The following is a 24816-nucleotide window of genomic DNA, read 5'->3' on the forward strand; positions in this document are numbered from 1 at the left end:
ATATAAAAATTAATACTATTAAATTATTTTTTAAGTATTAATAAAAATACCATTAAAACATTTTTAAAATATTGAAAATATAATCGAAGTGCGTTGTTCTGAAATTACATTGTGGATAAAAGAGTTATGTCCATTTATCACAAAACTACCTTGTACAAGATGGCAGTCATCTTGGTTGGAAATTAAAAGTTGTAAAGTGAGTTAATATTTCAGATGAAATAAAAAGTATTTAAAACTACTTAAAAACACAAAAAAAAATGATGCAGGTAGGTTGCAAAGTAACTGTTATTGGCTATGATAACATTTATTTGTTGGTCCCCCGACAAAAGGAAGGTGGACCTGTATATTCACCCTAGTCCGTTTGTCTGTCCGCACTTTTCTCAATAACTACACCTTGGAATTTTTTGAAATTTTGCATAAACATTAAACATAGGAGTAATCGGTTCCCTCCCCCTCTCCCCCCCCCCCAGGGGTGCCTTTTGGGTTAAAATGACTAAAATTCACACTTTTGTGCTTATTAAAAAAAATTGATGCCTTGGATTTTTATAAAACTTTCTGAAAAGTTGTAACTAACTGATTTCTTTATAATTTTGTTTGTCTATACTTGGCGATAACTCTTGGGTGTGTCCCAGGGGCTCTTGTAGGGCTAATAATAAAAACACTCCATTTTGGGGATTATTTTACTATATTTATCCCAAATTTTGTGTGTATGTCTATTTAGCAGTTTTGCATGGTGCTGAACTCAAATTTAAATATGATAAGGCCTTGGGGACTTTGGAGGCTAAATTGGGGGGGGGGGGCAAATGATGGACTTAGTCATTTCTTTTTTTGCATGGTGCAGAACTCAAATTTACACATGTTAAGGCCTAAAACTGCACTGTTTGTTCATTTTCACCAGGATATGACACCCCCCTGGGGACTTTTGGGGTTAAATAGGGGGGGGGGGCATGCTTCACCTGTTGTATATTGAGTTTTTACCACTTTTTCAAATCGCTGTGTATTGTAAAAAAAAAACTCCAAATTTTGTTTTGAAAAACTTTAAAAAGTCCTTGCAAATGGACATTGAAAATCTGTACGAACCCCTCTTCCATTTTACATGCATTGGATAGCTTTAAGAAATTGTTTTTCAGAATAAGCTATCTCTGGCCAGGTCTTTATTCTTCTTTTTCTCGAGTTCATTCTTCTCACTTCTTCCTATATTTTCCTTGGCATTTCCCTTATGACCTTAACTATTCTGTATCTACTAACTCAAGAACTTGCATCCATTCTTTCAACGTGGCCATACTATCAAAGTCTCTTGTTCTGTACACGTCTCCCAATCCTGTCCAGATTTAATCTTCCTCACACTGTATGGATTTTAATTTTGAAAAACATATTTGAAAATGAAAATATAATCTGAATACCTTGCATTAATAAATCTTTTGTGAATTTTTATAATTTGATCCTTTTTTGTGTCTCTTTTTAGAATCATGATTATGTCATTCTTAGTGGCGCCCGGCGTAAAGAGCAGAGATGGGATCCTAAAGAAAATGAACAGATTGTTCCAGAAGGTTTGATCCTTTTTATTTACATACCCCTTGTTTAGTTTAATTTCAAGGCATCCACACTTAGCATTTTATATACATGCAGAACACAATGAACATTCTATACTTATTAAATATTAAAGTCAGTTATATACACAATTAAATGATACACAAGCCTATGCAATAAATATTGACACATGTAAGAAATACAAACATAAGGGAGGGGGGGGTCTTAAAAAATTTTCTCTGTGCAAACGGGACTCTCTCCAATGATGAATCCACCCAACCCCCTTCCCCTCTAAAAAAAATTGATAATTGAAAATGAGGCTGACTGAGTAAAAAAAATGGACAAGACGGCAGCCATCTTGGTTTGAAATTTAAAAGCCATAAAAAGAGTTAATATTTCAGATGTAATAAAAAGCATTTAAAACTACTTTAAAAAAACACCAAAAAAACAATGCAGGTAGATTGCAAAGTAACTTTTATTGGCTTTGGTAACGTTTATTTGTTGTACACTTTTTCGAATCGCTATGGATTGTAAAACAAACTCCAAATTTTGTTTTGAAAACTTGAATTTTGCCTGGAAAAGGCCTTGAAAACTTTGAAAAGCCTTTAGAAGTTCTTCGATACAGATATTGAAAATCTGTATGGACCCTAGTTAATGTAGTTTCAGAATATATCCAATTATGGGTGTCCATCTCCAAAACCCTTGTAGGGGTTTGTGGCATATTTCCATTCTATTGTCATTCAGCGTGAACGCAGACCCCACAATATTATTGCACTATTTTTTGACAGTACACCTACTACACTTTAATCCTTTCCTAAAGGCAAAATGTTTTATTAATTGTTTTTCGCGTTTCTTAAATGCATAAAAAATATTTTTTAAAAAACAAATAATAGACTAACCAAAATAGTTTGTTTTGTTTGATTTTTCTTAAATACTGTTTTAAAAAAGTTTTTAAAAAATTTTCTGGCTTCCATTTCAGACAAAAACACGCAGAAAAAACTTTTTTCTGATCCGATGTACAAATTGGAGCATGTCACTGATGATCAGCAGAAGAAAAAAGCAGCCATCCCTACCATCACGGAATTGGAAGAGAAAAACGAAATCTTCAAAGATGACTACATACTTAATATGGTAGCTCGCAACAAATTCAGGGTACGGACTTTCATATTTTATCACAATCAGAGACTGTGTTAAGGTTACAGGGGAGTCTTGGTTTTGCAAGTTAGGCAGCCATTATAATCTTTTCCTGAATCACAGTGGAGCAATCCTCGTATTCTGGCGATACTAGATCAGGCTGTCTGAAGATATTGGCTTCTTGAGACGAAATGCACCTAACATTGATGCTTTTTGTTTTTGTATTTCTTTTTGAAAAACTTAATTATGTTCTGCAAAACCAAAAACAAAAAAAACTTCCCATTTCCCCCTTTTCCTCCTTCCCATTTCCCCTTTCTCTTCCTATATCCTCCACATTCTGACTTGTTTCCTAACTTAAAATGTACCAAACATTAATGCTGTAACCCTTTTCCCTCTCCCATTTGCAAAACTCATTCATATTCTGCAGGGCAGGGAACAAAAACGATAAAATCCACTACAAAACAACCAAACCAAACACTACAAACTAGTGATCGAAGATAGAAAGAGCTTGAAGAATAAAAAACTTCTACAAAATAACTATATGCAACATGAATACTATTTCCAAAATAATTGGTTTCAACATTAAATAACCCGAAAAGGGTTGATATGTCGTGAAACAACCAAACCAAACCAAACCAAACTCTACAAATAAATATTTAAAGACATAAAGAACTTGAAGCATAAAAACTGTTTCCAAAATAATTGAATTTGACATTAAATAACCCGAAAAGGGTTGATATGTCATAAAACAACCAACCGATCCTCGTAATGCCTTCCTTATCTATATATTCCTGGGCTAATTCATCCAAAAAAATACTTGGTACACTGCTGGTTGGCCCATTTTTCCTTGCAATGAAAGGTCTTGGTGTATTTTTGGTGACTCTTTTGGGCTATTTCTTTAGTAGATGTGTTTTGTGTTTCTGTCTCACTTGTAACAGGGTTCGCACAGACTTGAAAAGTCCTTGAATTTTGAATTTTGCCTTGAAAAGACCTTATTTCTATTATTACCTTGAAAAATCCTTGAAAGTATGGAAAAATATCTTGAAAATATCTTGAAAGGCCTTGAAAATTGTATTTTTTATGTTTAGGTAAAAATTTGTGTTGCAATATCAAAAATAAAATCGAAATAAATAACTATTAAGTTATGTAATAAAAATACCATTAAACTATTTTTGAATATTGAAAATAAAATTGAATACATTGTTCTGAAATTACATCATATTATTGTGGATACAAGAGTTACGTCCCTTAATCACAAAACTACCTGATGTTTTCCATATTATACTATACAAGTAGTTTCATGATAAAAGAACGTAACCTCTGTATCTACAATACCGGAAATTCCAAATTTAAAAGTAAAACAAACATAGCATAGACCAATTTACATCGCACTTGGTTGGCCAAATATAAGTGGGTCAGGGAATCTAAATATGATTGTCAATAGACATACTGTTTGGTATGTAAATGTCAGTACAGTAAGGCAAGCAGGAGCCCAACAGGGAATTCCGAAGTGCAGCAGTCCGAGGGGAAAAACTATTTAGGTAGAAAGCTTTACAGCATTTAGGGATTTCTAGTTGCTTCCATGTCCTCCTTTGCTGGTCAATTTTCCTGCGATTTAGGGAATCCATGCTTCTATATAACCGATTCATCTTCAGAACAACGTCTATATTGGCAAATGCAGTGGCAAACTCTACGACCTTAATTTAGCATTGCACTGCAGTCAAATAGGAGAGAACCAACATTTGCTTCCATCATTTCATAATGACACTCTTGGCACAACTGCCATACAACTAAACTGAACATGAAATTCGATTCATCCATTCAAAACATCTTAAAACGAGGACGAAAGTGATAAACTGCTTTCTGATAATTCTCATAGTTTTGTGGTGAAATGGCCAAATATAAATGGATCAGGGAATATAAATATGGTTATTGACAAGTATATTGTTTTGTATGTAAATGAAAATGACTTTTCCTGTTTTCAGTTAAATGTTTTAGTTTATTATATCATTGTTTATATATCAAATTTTGTTTTGAAACCTTGAATTTTGTCTGGAAAAGTCCTTGAAAATCTGTATAGACTCTGTGTAATACCATCTTGTCCAAAATGTTTGGTAAGTTTTGTGATGGAAGTTGTTCTGCTAGCTCTTGATGTTGATGTACCATCATGAGGTTTTGATTCTGGAAGCTCATCAGATATTGCTTGATGCTCACAATCCCTGAAAAACTTTGAAAAGTCTTTGAAAAATGGGTATTGAAAATCTGTACGAACCCTGAAACTTGAGGCTAAAGTGATTACCGGTTATCTTGTCTTAGCATGTTCTAATCATAGAACTTCGTAGAGTGGTCTTCGATTTTGTACAAGCGTTTATAATTCTAATCCTATGATTGGCAGACGTTTTTATGCAATCTCATCTGTTACCAAAAAATTTTAAATATGTTTGATTTTCACCAGAAAAGAGGTTTGGATTCTTATCATTTGGAAGCTCATCAGATATTGCTTAATGCTCATAATCCTTCAGCAGTGCATACAAATATGGTTAAGAAAGACAAGAAATAAAAAAAAAACTACTCTTCGGACCCATGCCACTTGTTGCATATGGGTTTCATTTCTTCTCCGTTTGCCACCACCTCACAGCAGTTCTCTTCGAGCTTTCTTTGCTTCATTTTCCTTTTGTTGAAACTCAAACGGTTGGAAAAACGAACGCTTGATTTATTCTTTATATATATATATTATTCCTTAATTGGAATTCATTTTTTTTTTTATTTATTTATTCTTTGTTTTTTTATCTTACCACAGGATGAGAAAAAATCCCAGAAGGCAATTGCTGAAGCTGACCTTGAAGTATTACAGCGGACATCTTTGAATATATCTTTAGTTAAAGAGGAGGAGGAGGATATTAGGCTTGCGGGGTTGCTCAAATATGGAGTGCAAGAATGTAAGTAAAATTTATTTATTCTTTTTAATTTGGATTGCACCCATCTCCCAACGGAGTCTGGGACAACTGAACTATTTTAAGTACTTATAAACAAGAAGTGAACTGGAATTACTGACGTGGAAGGTTAACCAATTTGTTTGCAAGAATTGTAAGTAATGGAGATGAATGAAAACTCAGATTGGGACAAAAATGATAATCACTCAAAAATCGAAAATTAAACAAAATATTGATAGAAATCTAAAAATGTCTACAATCCTGCGAACATATAGTGTTCTAACAGTATTTTGTTTGATTTTTGAGTGACTATCGAGGCTTAAATATGGCTCTAACGAGACTACCATTTTGTTTTTCGTTCTAACTTGATAGGTTTTATACTACCTTTATTTCTGTATTTTTAAGCAAAAACACACCTTAAAATAAGTTGAAACACAAAAAATTGTCCAGGTATGTAAAAGAGTAGCTCACCTTGCCTTTGGTAACATTTATTTGTTGTGTATTTGTTTTTTTCATCCTTTTTTGTTTTGTTGGGTCTTCTAGAAAGTCATTGGTAAAAACAATTCCAGAACAGTTTTGCACCATTTTTATGTCAGCAACTTAGATTGCCTTTGGTAACATTTATTTATTATGTATTTATTTAATGGTACTATTCCCGTCTTTGTAGCTCTTTGTTATAATGGAATGACCTAGCACCCCTCTGTATAATAATATACAGACAATGTAGATATACTCCTCCGGCAATCAGAGTTCCAAGATGCCGAGAGAGACTGTCGCCTTGTATCCCCTATTTAAATAAACCTGTGTATTAACCCTAAGTGAATGTTCCTGTTTTATGATTATCTAAAAAAAAAAATATATCACTCTTCAACCTTTTGAGTTAAAAAGGAAAAATAGGAGGTTTTATTTTCAGAACTACCCCCCGTAATAATGTATTTTCTTTTAAACATTATTTAGTCCGGCCCCAGACAACTGCTAATATAAAATAATGGTTCTTGTCCAGAATTCCCCCATATTAATAAAGAAAAATCTGTATGATGTGCATACTAATATCGAAATGAAAATAGCATATTCCAAAAATCATGTAAATTATTCAAGTAGTTTTATTTTCATAAAGAAGATAAAATTTTATGAGTATCAGAGTGACTCTTACCCTCCAATTTGAAAAAATATTAAAAAAAAAAACAAGGAAGATAACTTAACAATAATTCAATGCCTACAAATTCCCATTAATCACTTAAAAATATTTTTCTTTCTAAAAATAAAACTATTTGATCAATTTATTTGATTTTTGGAATATGATATTTTCGTTTTGTCATGGGTATGTACATCAGATAGATTTTTCTTTATTTTTGTTTTTAAATATAGGAGGAATGCTGGTCAAGACCTAAAACATTTTTAAATAATCACTAAAAAATAAAAATCAACATGGGAGATAACTCATTTTTAACTAAAGAATAGACGTTTAATTTTAGCACAATCATCTTTGACAGCCAATTTTTCTTTCATGTTCACTGTGACATTAAATCATAGTGTGGCCAGAAGGCAGAAAGGGACAGACTATCCTCCTCCCTTTTTAGAGTTACCAAACAGTCAGTATACACCCCACTCCTCAATCCGCCCACAAACTAATGCGATAGCAGAAACAGTTCAGACAGATAAGCCCCACCCATCTCTATCACACTCTCCCTCCCTCTCTTCCTCACACCTCCCAAAAATAAGAATGAAGGAAAAGTTTATAAAGAAAGTGGGTAATTCAAGGGAGGTGGAATGGAACAATATTGGCAGGAAAATTGAAAGCCACAGGCGACAAAAATATTTTCAATTCTATGCATCAGCAGGCGCGTCTCATTAACCAAATCTAATAATATATGAATCCACAGCATATAAACCGGCGTACCATGCATCCTAGTCAATTCACACGGAGATAACTGAAAAAGGGGCGATGATGATTCCAAGTTTTTCTGTGTTGTTAAGGAACCCAAATGGACATTGCAAAGCGTAATTGTTTCAGTCTTGGATCTGACAAAGAATTAAGGAATTGACTTAGTACAAGTTGGTGTATTTGTTCGAATTACAGGATTGAAAAGGGATTTTGTGAAACATGTTTTGTTTCAAACTTTGTTTCAAGCACTTGTGCCCCCTCAACGTAAATACTTCCGACAAACCCGAGAAGCAGCTAAATCCCACCCCTACACTGTAGAGATCCCTAGGTGTAAGAAAGCCTTCTATTCCAATAGTTTCTTCCCCAGAACTGCTAGATTTTGGAACTCCCTTCCAGGATTCTGCTTTCCCAACTGTACTGAAATGCAGAAGTTCAAGTGTAATGTGAACAGACATCTTGCTGCTCATCTCCCTTCATAATATCCCTACAACTTATGTCCCCAATAGTAACCTCTTACTTCAAAGTGGCACTGTGCCTTGTTTGGGGTGAAAAGTGAATAAATAAAAAATAAAAAAATAAAATAAACGGAGATATATATATATATATATATATATATATATATATGACGAAGGATTAGGAAATTGTCATGATGCAACTTGATGCATCAGCTTGCATCATGAAGAGCAGATACCAGTCAATTCAGAGCTTACCCAGAGCGACGGAAGGATTTGTTACTTTTGCCATCTGTGTGTCTCACTTGGATAGATTGTGAAGAGAACTGGTCTTGAACGAGACAACTTGTCACAAAATAATTCTCACAACTGATATCGTTTAAAAAATTTTTTTTTATTCATGTGTTGTGAGCAACGTAGAGAAGAACTGCTAATCAGTATAGTCGTAGATTCTCCATAGGGGACCACACCCAATAACATCACACTATGAACAAAGACAGAAGAAGTGGCAACAACAAATTACTGTCTGTTTAGTATTTTTCTCATTCAGCAAAGTCAAACTTCAAACTATTTGGATACTTCAAACTACTGTTCTCATCTTGGGTATTATTTTCCCAATGTTTCGGTTGATATAACCTGCAGCCTTCTTTAGGTGTATCTTATCAAACTCAGGAATTATTCTGTTGAACTCGGCAATCTGCATGAAATTTCAAATTTATTTAATCCACAGGGATAGCATGCTCTCTTTCCGTCAACCATGACTAAGTAATTCGCAATTGTATTTTGAGTGTTGTTCGCACTGAAGATTGAACCTTTAACCTCCAGGAGAGTGTAACTTACAACTGAATTTTACCAAATACTTTATCGCCTATGCCACGAGTCCTCGTGGACAATTCTAGTATGAATTTTGGAAGCCTTTAACTCAAAATACAATGGAGAATTACTGAAGAAAATCGGAGGTCACATAAACCAAAACGTGAAAATAACACTCAAGATGAGAACAGTAGTCCGAATAATCCAAACAATATGAATTTTCAATCCTCATCTCAAAAATTCAAAAACATAAAAGCGAAACAAATGACACAACTTTGCTTTTAACTAGCCAATGTTTATTTGTTATTGTTGTACCATGTTATTGACAATATAATAATGTACTTAACCACAATTTCTTGTAAACATAACTTAGTCTGGTCTAGACGAAAACTAATATGAAACATTTTTAAATAATCATCTAAAGATAAGTCAGCAAGGGGGAATAAACAGAAAAATATAAAAGATGCCCAATTATATCATAAAGAAACGAAAGTATCATATTCCAAAAATCACATAAATTAATGAAGTAGTTATTTTTATAAAGAAAATCATTTTTAAGCGATTAATAGGGATTCGTAGACATTACAACATAAATCTGGCAAGATGAATGTATATTTTTGAGATGAGGATTGATAATTATTTTTTGTATTGTTTGAATTATCATTCTCATCTTGCTTGTTTTTTGCAAAATGTTTCAGCCGATGTAACCTCCGACGATCTTCAGGTGCATTCGCACTAGATGTTATTGGTGAATAGTGAAAATTATTTGTGTTTTTTACTTTCCCAATGAACATAGCCGTTAGAAATTCAATACGCAAATAGAACCAAGTCTATTTATTTTTTTTTATTTTTTTTTATTTTTTTTGATAAATCGGGGTCCATTCTGTTTTTTTTTTTTTTATATGATGAATGTTTACTTTTGAGACGAGGATTTATAACTAGTTTTTATATTATTTGGACTAGGCGCTATTTGCGTTTTGAATTTCTAACGGCTATGTTCGTTGGGAAAGTAAAAAACCAAACATTTTCACTATTCACCAGTGAAACATCCAGTGTGAATATACCTGAAGATGGCTTTAGGTTACATCAGCACAAAACATTGTGAAAAAAACGATGAGAATAATAGTTCACATAATACAAAAAATAATAAATCTGGCAAGTTTGAGGGATTGGACCTTGTAATTCACTCCCGTTCATTCGTTCGCACTTTTCTCAATAACCATGCCTTAGATTTTCAAAAAATTTTGCACAAACATTGGTCATGATAAAAGTAAATTTTTGCCAGAACGGATTCTCCAGGATAAATCTGGTTACGTCTGTAGGGGGCCATTATATTCATTTGTTCATGCTTTTCTCAATAATCACCTCTTGAATTTTTTTTTAATTTTGCACAAACATTAGTCATGGAGAAAGTAAGTTTTTCACTTGTGGCTGGGGGGGGATCCCACATGCTTTGTTTGTTTTAAACAGAAATGATATCATACTCTTTTTCTCTTTGACGTCTAATTTTTCTTCTTTTTCTTTATGTCCAGGTTATGAGCAAAAGCAAAAGGAGCGCCGGCAACAAATCACCGTTCGTCCATTATTCTTGTCATCCAATGAAACCAAAGTAGCGCCGCAATTGTCGAAACAGCAGGCTGTCAAGCGACACATAACAGACAGCATCCTAAAGAAGAAGAACAATCCGTTTGATGTTCCTCAATCGCCGGGCATTTCTAACGGTGTCTGTAAATCAGTGTTGGTGTCCAATTCTGATTCTCCGATGAATTCTGCCAAAGTGAAACCTGTTTCACAAAACTCTGCGACTAAAAATGTTGATCAACCAGAAACCAAAAAAATGCGGACAACTCCCGCTTTGATCTTTGACGATTCATTTACGGATGAAGGTTTGTCCAAAGCAGCCGAGGAAAATGATCCGGTACCAAAAACTGTTAATTCTCCGAGTGTCACTGGCGGATTAGCAAGTCTCATGACTTCTTACTCAGACAGCAGTGAAGGCGAAGACTCAACGTCTTCCTCCCCAAACTCCTGACCTTCTAGAGAAGGTGATATATATTATATACAAAGCATTCTGTGATTTTACCCTTTCTATCTAGCACATATAATTATCGTGTCAGATTATAAAAAGTCAAATTCAAATAGCATATGAGCTGACAAAATCGAAATTTACTTACTAATTGTCTAGCCATTTTTCATTTGTTATTGTTCCTATTTAAAATGCCTCCCCACGGGACAGAGTTAGACACCAGGGTCGTTTTTTAATGTGGAGAAAAGGAACAAAAATAAAAATTGTCTCAGTCGTGAAGGATTTCTCCTCCACTGACAGAGAACAAGAAATTGAAGTGCAGCATCTGAAGAACAGATGGTATTTATTTGCTCCCCCACCGAGCAAATTAGGCACAAGGCCGATTTTTAATGTGAGGAGTGAAGGGGAAATGGGGACCAACTCCCCGGGGAGTAGGGGAGTTGGATAGTGACAATTGGTATGAAGGGTTGCCCCTACATTTACCAAGGTCTTATATGTGGGGTCACCCCGACATATAGTCTTTGCTAGTCATAGCTTGCAGCATCTGAAGAACAGATACTACACTTTGATCTTGTCCCGAAGACCAAGTATTTTCATTTGTTATTGTTATGCCATGTTATTGGTAATATAATAACTTAGCTAGAATTTATTTTTAAAATTACTTAGTCCGACCCAGAGGCTACTAATATCCATAAAAGTGAGAATGTGTGTGTGTGTGTGTGTGTGAGGACACTTCTCAACCTATATACTCAACAAATTTTTGATCTACAGACTTGAGATTTTGTATATAGAATATTCAGACATGTGGAAAACTTTTTAATCGGTTTTCATCTGGAAAAAAGGGCTGTTAAGAGATTAATATTGAAAAATTGGTACAGAGGAGGCCACCAGATTTTTATCTGTTTTCAACTGTTTCATGACTATGCGTTACGTATGTGTTGGTTTGAAAACACTCTCGGTAAGTCATGTCAAGCTGGTGTAATGATTATTCCGCTTGACTCTCTATCTTTAGGTTTCAATTTTGATCTCAGTTCGAGTATTTTTTTTTTTTTTTTTACAAGAAGTGGACGGTTTAGAAAAAATATAATACTCGCATGATCATGTCTCAGTTTATTTTTATTTTTTTTCATTTTTTGGAGAATTTAACGTGATGTTTGATACCGGGCAACGCCAGGTATGTCTTCTAGTATATCTGTAGTGGAATGGGGGACGAAAATGGATGGTCACATTCAATGCTGCTAAGACTAAACTTGTTTCCTTCAATCACTACAAGAAACCTTCTCTACCACCAATAGCAATGGCCAAAGAATCTTTATCTGAAAGTACATCTTTTAAACTCCTCGGCCTAACGTTCACAGGAAACATGAGTTGGAAAAATTACATTGAGTGCATTGCCAGAAACGCTGCGAAAAAGGTAGGTTCTCTCTACCGTGCTAGAAAGCTACTAACGCCCGAAAGTATCCTGTAACTCTATAAGGCCACCATTCGCCCATGTATGGAGTATTGTTGTCATATCTGGGCTTGTGCATCTGCTACTAATCTCTCACTCCTAGACAAGGTTCAAAAGAGAGTCGCCAACCTAAATAGGTCCTGAACTGTCATCTAAGCTTCAGCCTCTGTCCCATCGACGAAATGTAGCATTCCTCTGCCTGTTCTACAAGTATTTCAATGGTGAATTCTCTGACGAACTGCAGGCACTTGTGCCCCCTTGACGTAAATACCCCCGACAAGCAGCAAAATCCCACCCCTTCACAGTTGAGATCCCTAGATGTAAGAGAGCCTTCTACTCCAGTAGTTTCTTCCCCAGAACCACTGGACTTTGGAATTCCCTTCCTAGTTCCTGCTTCCCCAACTGTACTGACATGCAGAAGTTCAAGTGTAACGTGAACCGACATCTTGCTGCCCACCTCCCCACATAGTACCCCTGTAGATTATGTCCTTGATAGTAGCCCCCTACAGCAAAGTGGCAATGTGCCTTGTTTGGGGTGAAATTGCAAAAAAAATTTTTTAAATCTATAAAAGTGAGAATGTGAGGCCACTTCTCAACCTATATACTCAACAAAATTTTGATCTACAGATTTGAAATTTGGTATATAGGGTATTCAGACATGTGGCAAACTTTTTAATCAGTTTTCATCTGGGCTAAGAGGTTAAAATTGAAAATTTGATATTTGGGGGTGATCGGATTTTTATCTATTTTTAAACTGTTTCACGACTGCGTAGGAGTGAATTGTTTACATGATAGATTACTTATGTTAAGAATAAGTAGGTTTGAAAACACTTTTTAAAAACTGTAATCGGCCTAATGATTATTGTATTGGACTCACACTCTTTAGATTTTGGTTTCAATATCAGCTCTGAAGTGTTTAGAAAAAACATAATACTCACATACACATGTCTCAGCTTCTGTATGAATTAAAATATAATATTTGTGCATATTTTATGACCGGGCAATGCTGGGCGACCTGCTAGTATAAAAGATTTTCAAAAATTCACCTAACAATGAAAATTAGCAAGGAACTCACTTTAAATTAAAGAATATAATAGGAGTTATCTACCTTAGGTTTAAAAATGTACGTCTAATATGTATGTGTTAGGGTTAGATTTAATATTTTGGAGTCTGCATTCACGCCAGACAGCCATAGAATGGAAATAGTTTTAAGCATGGCAGCAATATACAACTTTGAAATTTCCATGAATCTTTATATAAATGAACTTTTATAGTGTTTTATAAACTATTTATGAAGGACAACGATAACTGAAGTTTTATTTCACTATTCAGAATAAAAAAAATTGGGTTCTTGTCTATAACTCCCACTATATTAAAAACAAAACCAAAGAAAAATCTGTATGGTGTATGCACCTGTGACAAAACGAAAATATCATATTCCAAAAATCATATAAATTGATGAAATGGTTTTAATAAAAACAAAAAAACAGACAAATTTTATTAATAACTGGAGAGCATCTATTTTGTCCACTATTTGGAAAACAATCTAAAAACAAAGGTAGATAACTCAACAATAGTAATTGTCTGTATTTTTGAGATGAGGTGTTTTCATTTATTGAGATTGTCGGACTGACTTCCTCATCTTGGTTGTTATTGTCACAACGTTTCGGCCGTTTTGCCCTCCAGCTTTCGTCAGGTGCTTTGTATCGAACTGGGGAACCGTTTGTTAGGAGTCTCGAACCCAACCCTTTATTATTATTATTACGGGGGTACCGTGTTCGGACTCCAGCTAGGCTTTGGGACATAGTTGCTGATTCTCTGTTTTGAATGTTACTTTTTCACTGCCTTCGTTCAGGATTGAACTCAGCACCTTTGGGTAACTGTAAACTTTGATACAACGTCTAGGACCACTCAGCCATATGTCACTAGGACAATTCTTAGTTAGTTTTTGTTAATGTTAAACCTATGTTGTTATTCAAGGTTTTCTCTCTCTATCAGAGGTGTCCAAATTGCATTCAGCTCTATGCTTGGTTTGCTCAGTAGGTTGTTATGTCCGAGCATGTAAGCTGTTTCTTTAAGTTTTCTCACTTTCCAGTGGGTCTCTCTGTTTATTATTTTTACTTCATCCCATAGGGGGCGATGATCCCCCCCTCTCCATCCAGACATGGTTAGCTATGCCCGATTTTTCCATCTCCCCTTTAGTTACCGCTTTTCGGTATTCTTCCACCCTTACTTTAAGGGGGTGGCATGTTTCACCCTTGTAAACCTTTCTGCAACTACATGGGATGGAGTATATGCAGTTCTTGGTCATGTTCTCCTCCATGCGGGGCTTCACTTGTACCAGGTGTCGTCTGAGTGTTGACTCGCTCTTGAATACCGTCCTGATGTTGTAGGGGGCACATATTCTCTGAATCTGAATAAACGTTGTGACAATAACAACCAAGATGAGGAAGTCAGTCCGACAATCTCAATCAACTCAACAATAATTCAAATTGTAATTAATTGTTTAAAAATGATTTTCTTTATAAAAATAAAAAACTGCTTGATCAATTTAAGTGATTTTTGGAATATGATGTTTTCGTTTCATCACGAGTATGTACATCATAATTTTTCTTTATTTTCAGTTTTTAATATAGAGAAAATTATGGACAAAAATCCAACACTGATTTTAAAAATACATATCAGTGAATTATTTATTCAAAATTTAAAAACCATTGTATAAATTAGATGTGACAGTTTTTATATATGACATAAAATTATTTAAAAAAAAAAATTTTGTGAGTTAGTCTTTTTAAGATTGATTGATTTTATTTCTTTTGCATTAAAATAATTTGAAATCAGAACACTACAATGCAAGATGTAAAAAAAACAAACTATGTTCTTGTTCAGAATTCTCCCTATATAAAACAAAAATGAAGGAAAATCATTATGATGTACATAGATGTGACAAAACAAAAATATCATATTCCAAAAATCACAAATTTATCAGGTAGTTTTATTGGTTCTTATTCAGATTGGCACTTAAGGTGATAAACAAAAATGAAGAAAAACTTTTATTGTGTACCTACTTATCACGGAATGAAGATGGCATATTTCAAAAATTGATTGAGTAGGTTTTTTTCTATTTTTGAAAAACAAATTTACTGAAGCAAATATTCTTCAAATTTTGTTTTTAACTTATATAAAATGATCCTTCTAACTAAAAGTGTTTTCATAATTTTAAAATTTTATTTTCTGAAAAAATAAAAATTAAAAAAAAAATACACCTTATGTTAATAAATTGCTTTGTTTGAAATCTTACATTCCGGTTGTCTTTTCTATATCACCCCTCCCCCTCAATTAGAAGTGAAAATCGCTTGTCCGCTCTTGATTTTACCATCGCCACTACTTCCCACCCCTCCAACCCCTCAGGGACACAGAGTAAAATTTGATTTTCTTGAATAAAAAAAAATTACTTGATCAAATTATATGATATCATATTTGTACTTTGTACATCATACAAACTTTTTTGTATTTTCTTTACTTTTAATTGGCACCAATCTAAATAAGCACCGTTTTATTTTTATAAAGGAAAACAAATTTTATGAGTAACTTGACGGCCATTTTGAAAACAAAATTAAAAAAAAAAACACAAAGCTAGATGACTCAACAATAATTCAAACTTGTTAGATTTATATTGTAATGCATATGAATTTAAATTACTTGCTTAAAATTGTTTTTCTTTATAAAAATAAAATTACTGGATCAATTTACATGATATTTGGAACATGATATTTTCGTTTCATCATGAGTACGTACATCATACAGATTTTTCTTTACTTTTGTTTTTTAATATAGGGAAAATTCTGGACAAGAACCAGAAAATCTTATGTGATCCTCAATTTAGAAAAGAAATGCAGACAAAGAAATAAGTTTGACTAATATTAGTGTTGGTTGTCGTCAATGTTTGGCCATCTTCTACCTTCCTCGTATTTAAGTCTTACTATAAAAAGTTTGACAATGATATTTGTATATATTATTATTTTTTTTATTGGTCCCCTGACAAAAGGAGGGTGGACCTGTAAATTCACCCTTATCCGTTCGTCTGTCTGCACTTTTCTTAATAACTACGCCTTGGAACTTTTTGAAATTTTACACAGATATTAAACATAATATGAGCAAAATAGTAACAACGGATTTTCCGGGAAAACTTATGGTCTAATCTAACCTGAGAAGAATGATCACGTCAGGTTAGATTAGACCTCGCGGTGCTTATGCAGAATAAGAACCGTGCTATCATCAAAATTTTCTGGGTAGTTTATGTAAAACGCAGAAAGGTACGAAATGAAAACAAGGATGTAACCAGGCGTGATTTATGTGCCTCTCCCTCTCCTTTTTATTTTTTTGTCCCTAATTTAAAGCGCCAGTAGAAGAGATAAGCAAGCAGTTATTTGTCTTGTCGTAAATAATTTGCTTGCTAATGGGGGAATTATTTACTGCTTGTGAATCGATTTTGCCTGCCATTTCACAATAATGCCTCAAAGTTGACTAACTGAGAGGGGAATTTTGTAGGGTTGGATTCGTTTTGTTTTTTTGTTCAAAATATTTACTAATTTATTTAAATTTTGGGTTTGTATTACTGTACACATAGATACGAAAAAGTTGTCAAAACAACAAATATATAACAAATAAATATTATCAAAGGCAAGATAAGTTATTTTTCTACCAAACTGGATACATTTTTTGTGTTTTTATTCAATGTAACATGTTTATTCAGCTCGAAAAACATGCAGTGTTTACCGATGTATTGGAAAATTCAAAATGGCGCCCGACACTCTCTTTAACATGGTAAGTTTGGGAAAAGGTGTTATAAATAATAAACTAGACAAAATACTATTTAAAAAAACACAGAATATATGTCAACTTATGTCACGGTAATATATATTGAGCGAATTTCTAACAGTATTTTGTCTAGTTTATAATTTATAACATCTTTTCCTGAACTTACCGTGTTAAAGAGAGACTCGGGCGCCATTTTGAATTTTCCAATACATCGGTAAACACTATGCTTTTCGAGCTGAATAAACATGTTACATTGAATAAAAACACTAAAAACATATCCAGTTAGGTAGAAAAGTAACTTGTCTTGCCTTTGATAACATTTATTTGTTATATATTTGTTTTTTGACAACTTTTTCGAATCTACGTGTACAGTAATACAAACCCTAATATTTTTTTGCATAAAAACGAAACAAAACTTTTTGTTTTGATTTATTCATTTTGTTTCATACATCTCTAAGTATTTAATTATAACCAGAATGTGGCAAAAGATGGCAAAGATTAACAAAAAATTATGAAACATGAAAAGTTATGATTAAGGCAATCCAAAAATTGCATTTATTAATTAGGTTGAGTAATTTGACAAGGTAATTATATATAAAAAAAAAATTCATAAATCAATCAAAATATCTAAATTTCACGTTATAAGAACATTCAATAAGCATTAATTGCAATTTTTAGGTTGCCCTAATTATAATAAAAATGAACAAAACAAAACTTTATTGAAATGAAACGAAACAAACAAAACATTTTGTAAAATATTTGCTACAAAAGTTTGGACCTGACTTCCTAGTAACACTCTTGAGTGAAAGTTTCATGATTTAGTTTTTATGCACAAACGCTTGCCAATTTTGGAAACTCGGCCTGCAGGCTGTCAGAAAATGTCAGACTTAAGGCTAAGAGAAATTATGCACATATATGTGTATGTCCATTGCACAGGTCTCGATCATCCCATTTGTTGTATCAGTCCGAAGTTATTGCTCAACTCAAGCAACAAAAGAATTCCCTCTCCAAATAAAACCATGACTCCAGTTTAAAAACAACAGAGGTTTTTGTTTTTATGTTTATAAATTGGTTCTCATTTTCTGGATCTCAGACTTGCAGCTAAAAGACTTTTGCCTGAATAAATCAAAGCATAAGTTCAATGAATGCAATCTTTAAGCTAAGAGCTCCAAAGACTAATCATGCTTAAAGATACACAAAAAGCCGACTGACTTGCAGATGTCCATATTTTCAATTTTTCGATACCTTTCTTGTTTTGGACAAACATCTTTCATTCGTAGCAAGTCTGCTATTCGCATGAACTGAAAATATGAAACAGCTTAGTGCATGTTTCTTGGCCTTTTGACTAGGACCAAAGTGTAGTATTTGTTCTGATGCTACACTGCTACACTTAATTGAGGTAGCCACCTAGTTAGTACCTATCAGGTTGACAAGAAAGTTCTTGCAGTAAAAATCTTATGTTCTGGTGGCGATAAAGTTGCTGAAGGTGTTTTTGATATCGCTTAGGTTTTTAAAGCATTTCTCATGCAGAAATTTGTCGAGATCCTTGAAAAGGTTGTAGGTGCCTAAATCAAAACGTGGATTCCATGAACAAAGCTTCTTTCTTAGAACTGCACGCCTGTGGAACTCTGTTCCGTCTGCCTGCCTACAACTTGGATGTGTTCAAGTCCAACGTTAACAAATTCCTAATGAACCGCCCCCTTAAGTAAACACTTTATCAAATCTTCACACTAACGTAATGTACTTGCAATAACCCTTATCCCTGAGTGGCTTCCAGGCCTTGATAAGTGGTGAACACTGTGTAAAAAAAAAAAAAAAGTGAGAGATCTAAAGAATATGGCAGATAAGGCAGAGTTTCGTAGCCCTATTAGATCAACTTCTGCAGAGTTAATTTAACAACGTGTGGTCTGGTATTGTCATGGAGGAGTATTGAGCCTTTGCTGTTGACTAATGTTGAGTGTTATTGTCGAAGTTTCTGATGCATTTTATCCATTTGCTGACAGTTATTCTTCGCCGTAATGGTTTCATCTGTAAAAACTGTAATAGATGAAACTGGTTGCAGACCACCAAACAGTCAGCATGACTTTCTTTTGGTGCAACTCTGGCTTCAGGAAGTTTCGGGAAGCTTCGTCAGCGTTTAATCACTGAGCTGAGCATCACCGATTGTTGTAAAGAACCCACTTTTCATCACAAGTCACAACCCGGTTGAGAAACAGGTCGTTCTTGTTGCATAAAAGAAGGGAAGATGACGCTTCATCACAGCATGTTTTTGGTTGTCATTCAATTCATGAGGCACCCATTTTTGTCTTTCCAATCCCTCTCAAGTAGTTGGAAATCGTTGTATACATTACATTTAATTCAGAAGCAAGTTCTCAAACAGTTGTGGATGGATTGGCTTCAACTAAGATTCTTAATTGATCGTTGTCAACATCCGATGGCCGAACACTACATTCATCATCTTCAAGACTGTTGTTGTCACCACAAAATTTCTTAAACCGCCATTGTGCTGTGCGTTTAGTATTGGTTCCTAGGCCAAACACCTCATTAATATCGCAAGCTGTTTCAGCAGCTTTTCGGCCTAAATTGAATTGAAATAAGCAAATTGTGTGAATTTGCTTATTTCTGCATCTTGTATTCAACATTCTGAAAAGAAGACATAACTGTTTTAAAACGGTTGTAATTTAAACGATTAGATAGAGCGAAAAACGCTCTTTAAAATAATATTTAAAGTAAAGGTATTATAACGAAAACTTATTTGAAAATACATCATTTGAAATCCAAATTAAAAATTCCACAAGAACTTCTTCTCCACCTAATAGAAGATCCACCCTTTCGAGTAGAGTAAGTTCATTGCTTACTGTCAGTGGCACCCCTACCGGGACTGCCAGCAAGGCTGTCCAGGCAATTTTTGCTAAGTTAGAGTGCTCCTTCTTTAGGCGCTCTGATTTGACACCTTTGAGACAATTTTTATCTTTGTTCCAATCAAGAGTGCCTCTTCCTGGGGAGCTGGATATCTATCCACATTAAAAAAAAAAAAAAGACCTTGTGTCACATCTTGCTGCAGTTAGAAACAAGTAAATATCTACACTCAGTTAATTGATCAGCGAGAAAGAACTCTTTCTAAATTGAAGAAATTTTTATTTTTGCTCCAATTCAGAGTGCCCTTTCTTGGGGAGCTGGATGTTTCCCCACATTAAAAAATGACCTTGTGTCACATCTTGCTGTGGTTAGAAGCAAGTAAATATCTACACTTAATTGGTCAGTGAAGGAGAATTCTTTCCAGACTGAGGCGATTTTTATGTTTGTTTCAATCCAGAGTGCCCCATTGTTAGAGAACTGGACTGCCCTCCCTCCCCATATAAAAAAAAACAACCTCGGGTCTTAACTTTGCCCTTACACAGGATATATATATATATATATATATATATATATATATATATATATCTATAAAAGTGAACGTGTCTGTCTGTCTGTCTGTCTGTGTACATTTCCCTACGCAATAACTGTCAATTTTTAGTCTATAGACTCGAAATTTGAAATACCGGGTACTGAGATTTGGGAAAATCGATGTGACGGGTGTCAGCCAGAAATTTGGCTGTTAAGGGGTCAAATTTCAACGATTTGACCTTTAAGAACTCTACCAAACTCCTCCGAAAATTTTGGGTCTAGACACTTGAAATTTTAGATATAGGTTCCTTGAACCTGGATCTAACTTAATAAAGTGATTTGAGCCCGAAACAATAAATTTTAAGGGGTCAAATTAAAAAAAAATTTAGTCTTTTTTTTTTTTTGCTCAGCATACACCTCCAAACACCCGGGCAACGCCGGGCTGAAATGCTAGTATATATATAAAATATTAAATGAAATATGAGGGAGAAAAGTTATATATAACTTTATTATGTCATCAGAACAATAAGGAAAATCCAACTTATGACAACAGGACCATTGCCAGCACCCTCCAAATGCATTGCTGGATTGCCACGAATAACAGGGACATGCCCAGGGTGATGAAAACAAAGTTTCCCACCACGGTTATGGTCTTTTGGTGTGGTTTCAAGTGAGAGCCACATCATGCCACCCCACATCTTTGCAGTTGGCTTGAAAGTCAACACCAGAGTGTATCTGGATATGCTGAAGAGTGTGGTGATCCCATGGCATGGCAGCAGTAACCAGCGCCAGCCCACAAGTTTAAAGAGACCCAGAAGGAGTGCTACAACTTTGTGCCCTTCTTTCACTGACCCCCTTCTTCCCCCGTCTTGAACCCATAGGACTACTTTGCTTGGTCATATGTCGAAAATATCACCAACATGACCTCTCACATCAAAGCCAGCCTGATCGCCGCTATCCACCAAGTATTCGCCAAGCTCCCGCTAGCGCTTGTGGAAAAGGCATTTTCCTAGTTCCGAACCCATATTGAGGCGGTGATTGAGGCTGGAAGCGTCTACCTTGAATATATGTCAGCTCTACTACATAATCAAGTTACCTGAATTGATTTTTTTCAATAAAAGTTTTAAAATAAAGCTGTAGTGTTGTTTTCTTTATAGCAACAACTTTATTGTTGCACCCTGTATATTATGTCAAGTACTTGACTTGTATTGTTGTATTGTAGTGTGACCACAAAGGTAATCACCAGGCTACACTATTTACGAAAAAGGAAAAAATATGACATCCGACAGTGCTTGTGCTGTAGAATAGGATTTCAAATGAATACATTTTAAGTAAAAATGATTACATATTTCCCCTTACCAAACTTTCACAAGAAAACTCGACTAGCTACAGCCACTATCAACAATTTCCCCCACCCTCTAACTGTGCCTAAATCAAAACACAGATTCCATGAATAAAGCTTCTTTCCCCAGAACTGCCTGCATGTGGAACACTGTTCCACAGGACTGCTTCCTTCTTTAATACAACATGGTAGCCTTCAAATCCTATGTAAACAAGTCCTTGTTGAACTGTCCCCATAAATAATCAAATTCTACCCAATTGACACCACTAGCAATTACTACACTACCACCTTGCATTCATTAATCCTTGAGTGGCCTTTGGGCCTTGATAAGTGGTGACTCCCAAGTAAAAAAAAAAAAATGATTCAGTAGAAAAATAATTACAAATAAAAATAAAATTTATTGAATTATAGTTTTATTATATTTGATAATATTGATTTCATAAAAGCTAAGGGAGGTAACTGCAGTTGATGGATTAAACAAAATAATTGTAATCTGCCATTTCAAAATAGAAATATCTGATTTTGTTTGTTTGTTTTTGTAAAAAGTAGTTCTGGCAGATTTTCTAGCTGATAATTTTTCATAAATTTAAAACTTGTTTTTATTAAGTACATAATAATGTTTTTACCAAGTACATAATAATGATTTCACCTAAAACAAATTTTTTGGAATCCGCCACCATCCAACACATTACTTCTACAAATGGTAACTTCACATGCTTATATTTTCTATTAAATATTTAATTGTTTTTAATACATAAATAGGTAAACAAACTAAATGGAACTTCCATGAGCAGAGTTTCTTTCCAAGAACTATCTATGTAGCATAATATCACAGTGCTGTTTCCCAGCTAAACTATAGCATGGTCATTTTCAAATTCAATATTAACAAATTCTTGTTAAGCTGTCTTCTTAAATACTCTAATGTCTGGCCAGTTTCAACAATTGTCACCAATCTTCAGTGTGATGTCTCACCGTCCTCCTCACAAACTCATTAACCATTATCCTCCAGTTGCCATGATAAGAAATTATTCATTAGTACATAAAAAATAAATAAATTGGAATAATTTCTTGTTTTTAAATCTTTTATTTTGTAAAATAGTAACATTTGCTCAATTTGTTTAGATTTTTTAAAAAAATCTTTTTCTTCATTTTTTTCTTTGTCATTTTTGCATTTCTTTTTAATCTTTTTTTACTGTTTTTTAATAAACTTTATTTTTTCGGACATCTTCTTTTCAATAGTTTTGATTTTTTTATTTCAGTAATTACTGTCAAAGGTTTGTAAAAATATATTCTTTATTATATGTGTGTGTGCGTATATATATATATATATATATATATATATATATATATATATATATATATATATATATATATAAAATGAAAATTACAATTGAATTTACCAAAATGATCCAAGATGGTAAAATTAAAGTAAATTATAAATATTAAAGAATTAATATTTATAAAATTATCTCAGCCAGATATAAAAGCTTGATAAAACTCAAATAGGAAATAGAGCTTATAATATGAGCAAACAGTTAATAAAATATGTTAAAAAACACTTTGAAATGAGTTAAAAACATATTTAATCTGAAAAGGAAACACTAGATTTCAGATTAAATATGTTTTTAACTCATTTCAAAGTGTTTTTTAACATATTTTATTAACTGTTTGCTCATATATATATATATATATATATATATATGAGAGTAATCTAGGTTAGGAATGTATTCAGAGAAAAAAATCCAGAGAATTTCTATCGATTTTACATAAATGTGCTCAATAGTTAATAGAGCTATTTATATTAATATTTATTCGTACAAATGTGTACAAGCTTTGAACATGTATGACAATATTTTGATCTGTAGTTATTAATAACTAACATCTCATGTAAAAAGTTTGTTTTTCTTTTAGGTCTTCATATTGAAATAAAAAAAGGTGAACACCTGAATGAAAAATAATTACTTTTTACCAGAGGAGGTCTTAGTAATTAATAACTACAGATTGAAACATTGTCATGCCAGTGTAGTGAATTTTGTACATGTCTCTATGAATATTCCGATGTATATATATATATGTAACAGGCTCCTGCAGTTTTTGACAGACTATGGGATACCCACATAGGGGTGCCTGCGGATGAAATTTTTGTGGCAGGAGGCGTGCAATCTCCAACCACACCACTCCTGAGTCGACATTGTTAAATACCAGTGGCAAGTGAAGTGTATGTACAGGACGACTGGAAACAAATGCCGAGATAAGCGGAGAGAACATAGAACGCTTAGAATTCCCAAATGGTTACCCATCTGGTACTAACCAGGATCAACGTTGCTTAATTTTGGTGATCCGACGAGAACTAGTGTGTCAACACGATTATGCTGTATACATATATATGTGTGTGTGTGTGTGTGGTACAGATGATCAGAAAAAACATTGATACCGTCGGTTTCAAATCCAAACAAAAATGGACCAATCTCTGGTTGCCAGTGCTGAACCCTCGTCAGCCTCTGTTTATATATGTCTCCCTGGAAATGGCATGGAACTCTGATGTTTACAACTCTCAATCTTATTTTTATTTTTAAAATTTTTGTAATTGCCTTTGTTTTATTTTTTATTTTTTGTTCTCCTGGAATTTTTCCAATATATGAGTGGTGGAATGGAAAAGATTCCTTTCTTCATTTCTTTGATAAAATTAGTTGGCTTTGTTCCCGACAGAGTTCCATGCAGCATGAGAGATGCCACTTCCAGGGAGACAAGACATAAACAGAGGCTGAAGAAAGTCTAGCATAAGTGATCAGAGATGGGCTCTTAGTTTTAGATTTAAAACTGATGGTATCAATGTTCTTCTGTAATACATACATGAAAAATATTACGCTCTTATTTTTTAGTTTTCTAAATAATCAAGTATTTTGCTGGGGTTCTCTTACATTACATATTATTTTTCATTTTTCTTTATGTAAATACAGCCATATCTTGTACGATGTGCAAACCATTTTGATCACAATTGATCTCATCAGCCAAGAAAAATTAAAAATGGTTCAAGACCATT

At 33.9% G+C, this 24816-nt stretch overlaps 1 protein-coding gene across 1 annotated transcript in view; it reads left to right on the top strand.

The window, feature by feature from the left end:
• LOC145261144 (coiled-coil domain-containing protein 130 homolog) overlaps positions 1 to 11874 on the top strand; it is a 25719-nt gene extending 13845 nt beyond the window's left edge. The window contains exons 4-7 of the mRNA XM_080119442.1: positions 1466 to 1550; positions 2510 to 2682; positions 5465 to 5603; positions 10280 to 11874. Of these exons, the coding sequence (XP_079975568.1) occupies positions 1466 to 1550; positions 2510 to 2682; positions 5465 to 5603; positions 10280 to 10779 (897 nt within the window). The 3' untranslated portion in view covers positions 10780 to 11874. The remainder of the gene's footprint in view (positions 1 to 1465; positions 1551 to 2509; positions 2683 to 5464; positions 5604 to 10279) is intronic.
• The last annotated feature ends 12942 nt before the right edge of the window (positions 11875 to 24816 follow it).

This window comes from Euprymna scolopes, chromosome 37 (genome assembly GCF_053919585.1).
Source record: "Euprymna scolopes isolate OS-2025 chromosome 37, ASM5391958v1, whole genome shotgun sequence".
NCBI classification, from domain to species: Eukaryota; Metazoa; Mollusca; class Cephalopoda; order Sepiida; family Sepiolidae; genus Euprymna; species Euprymna scolopes.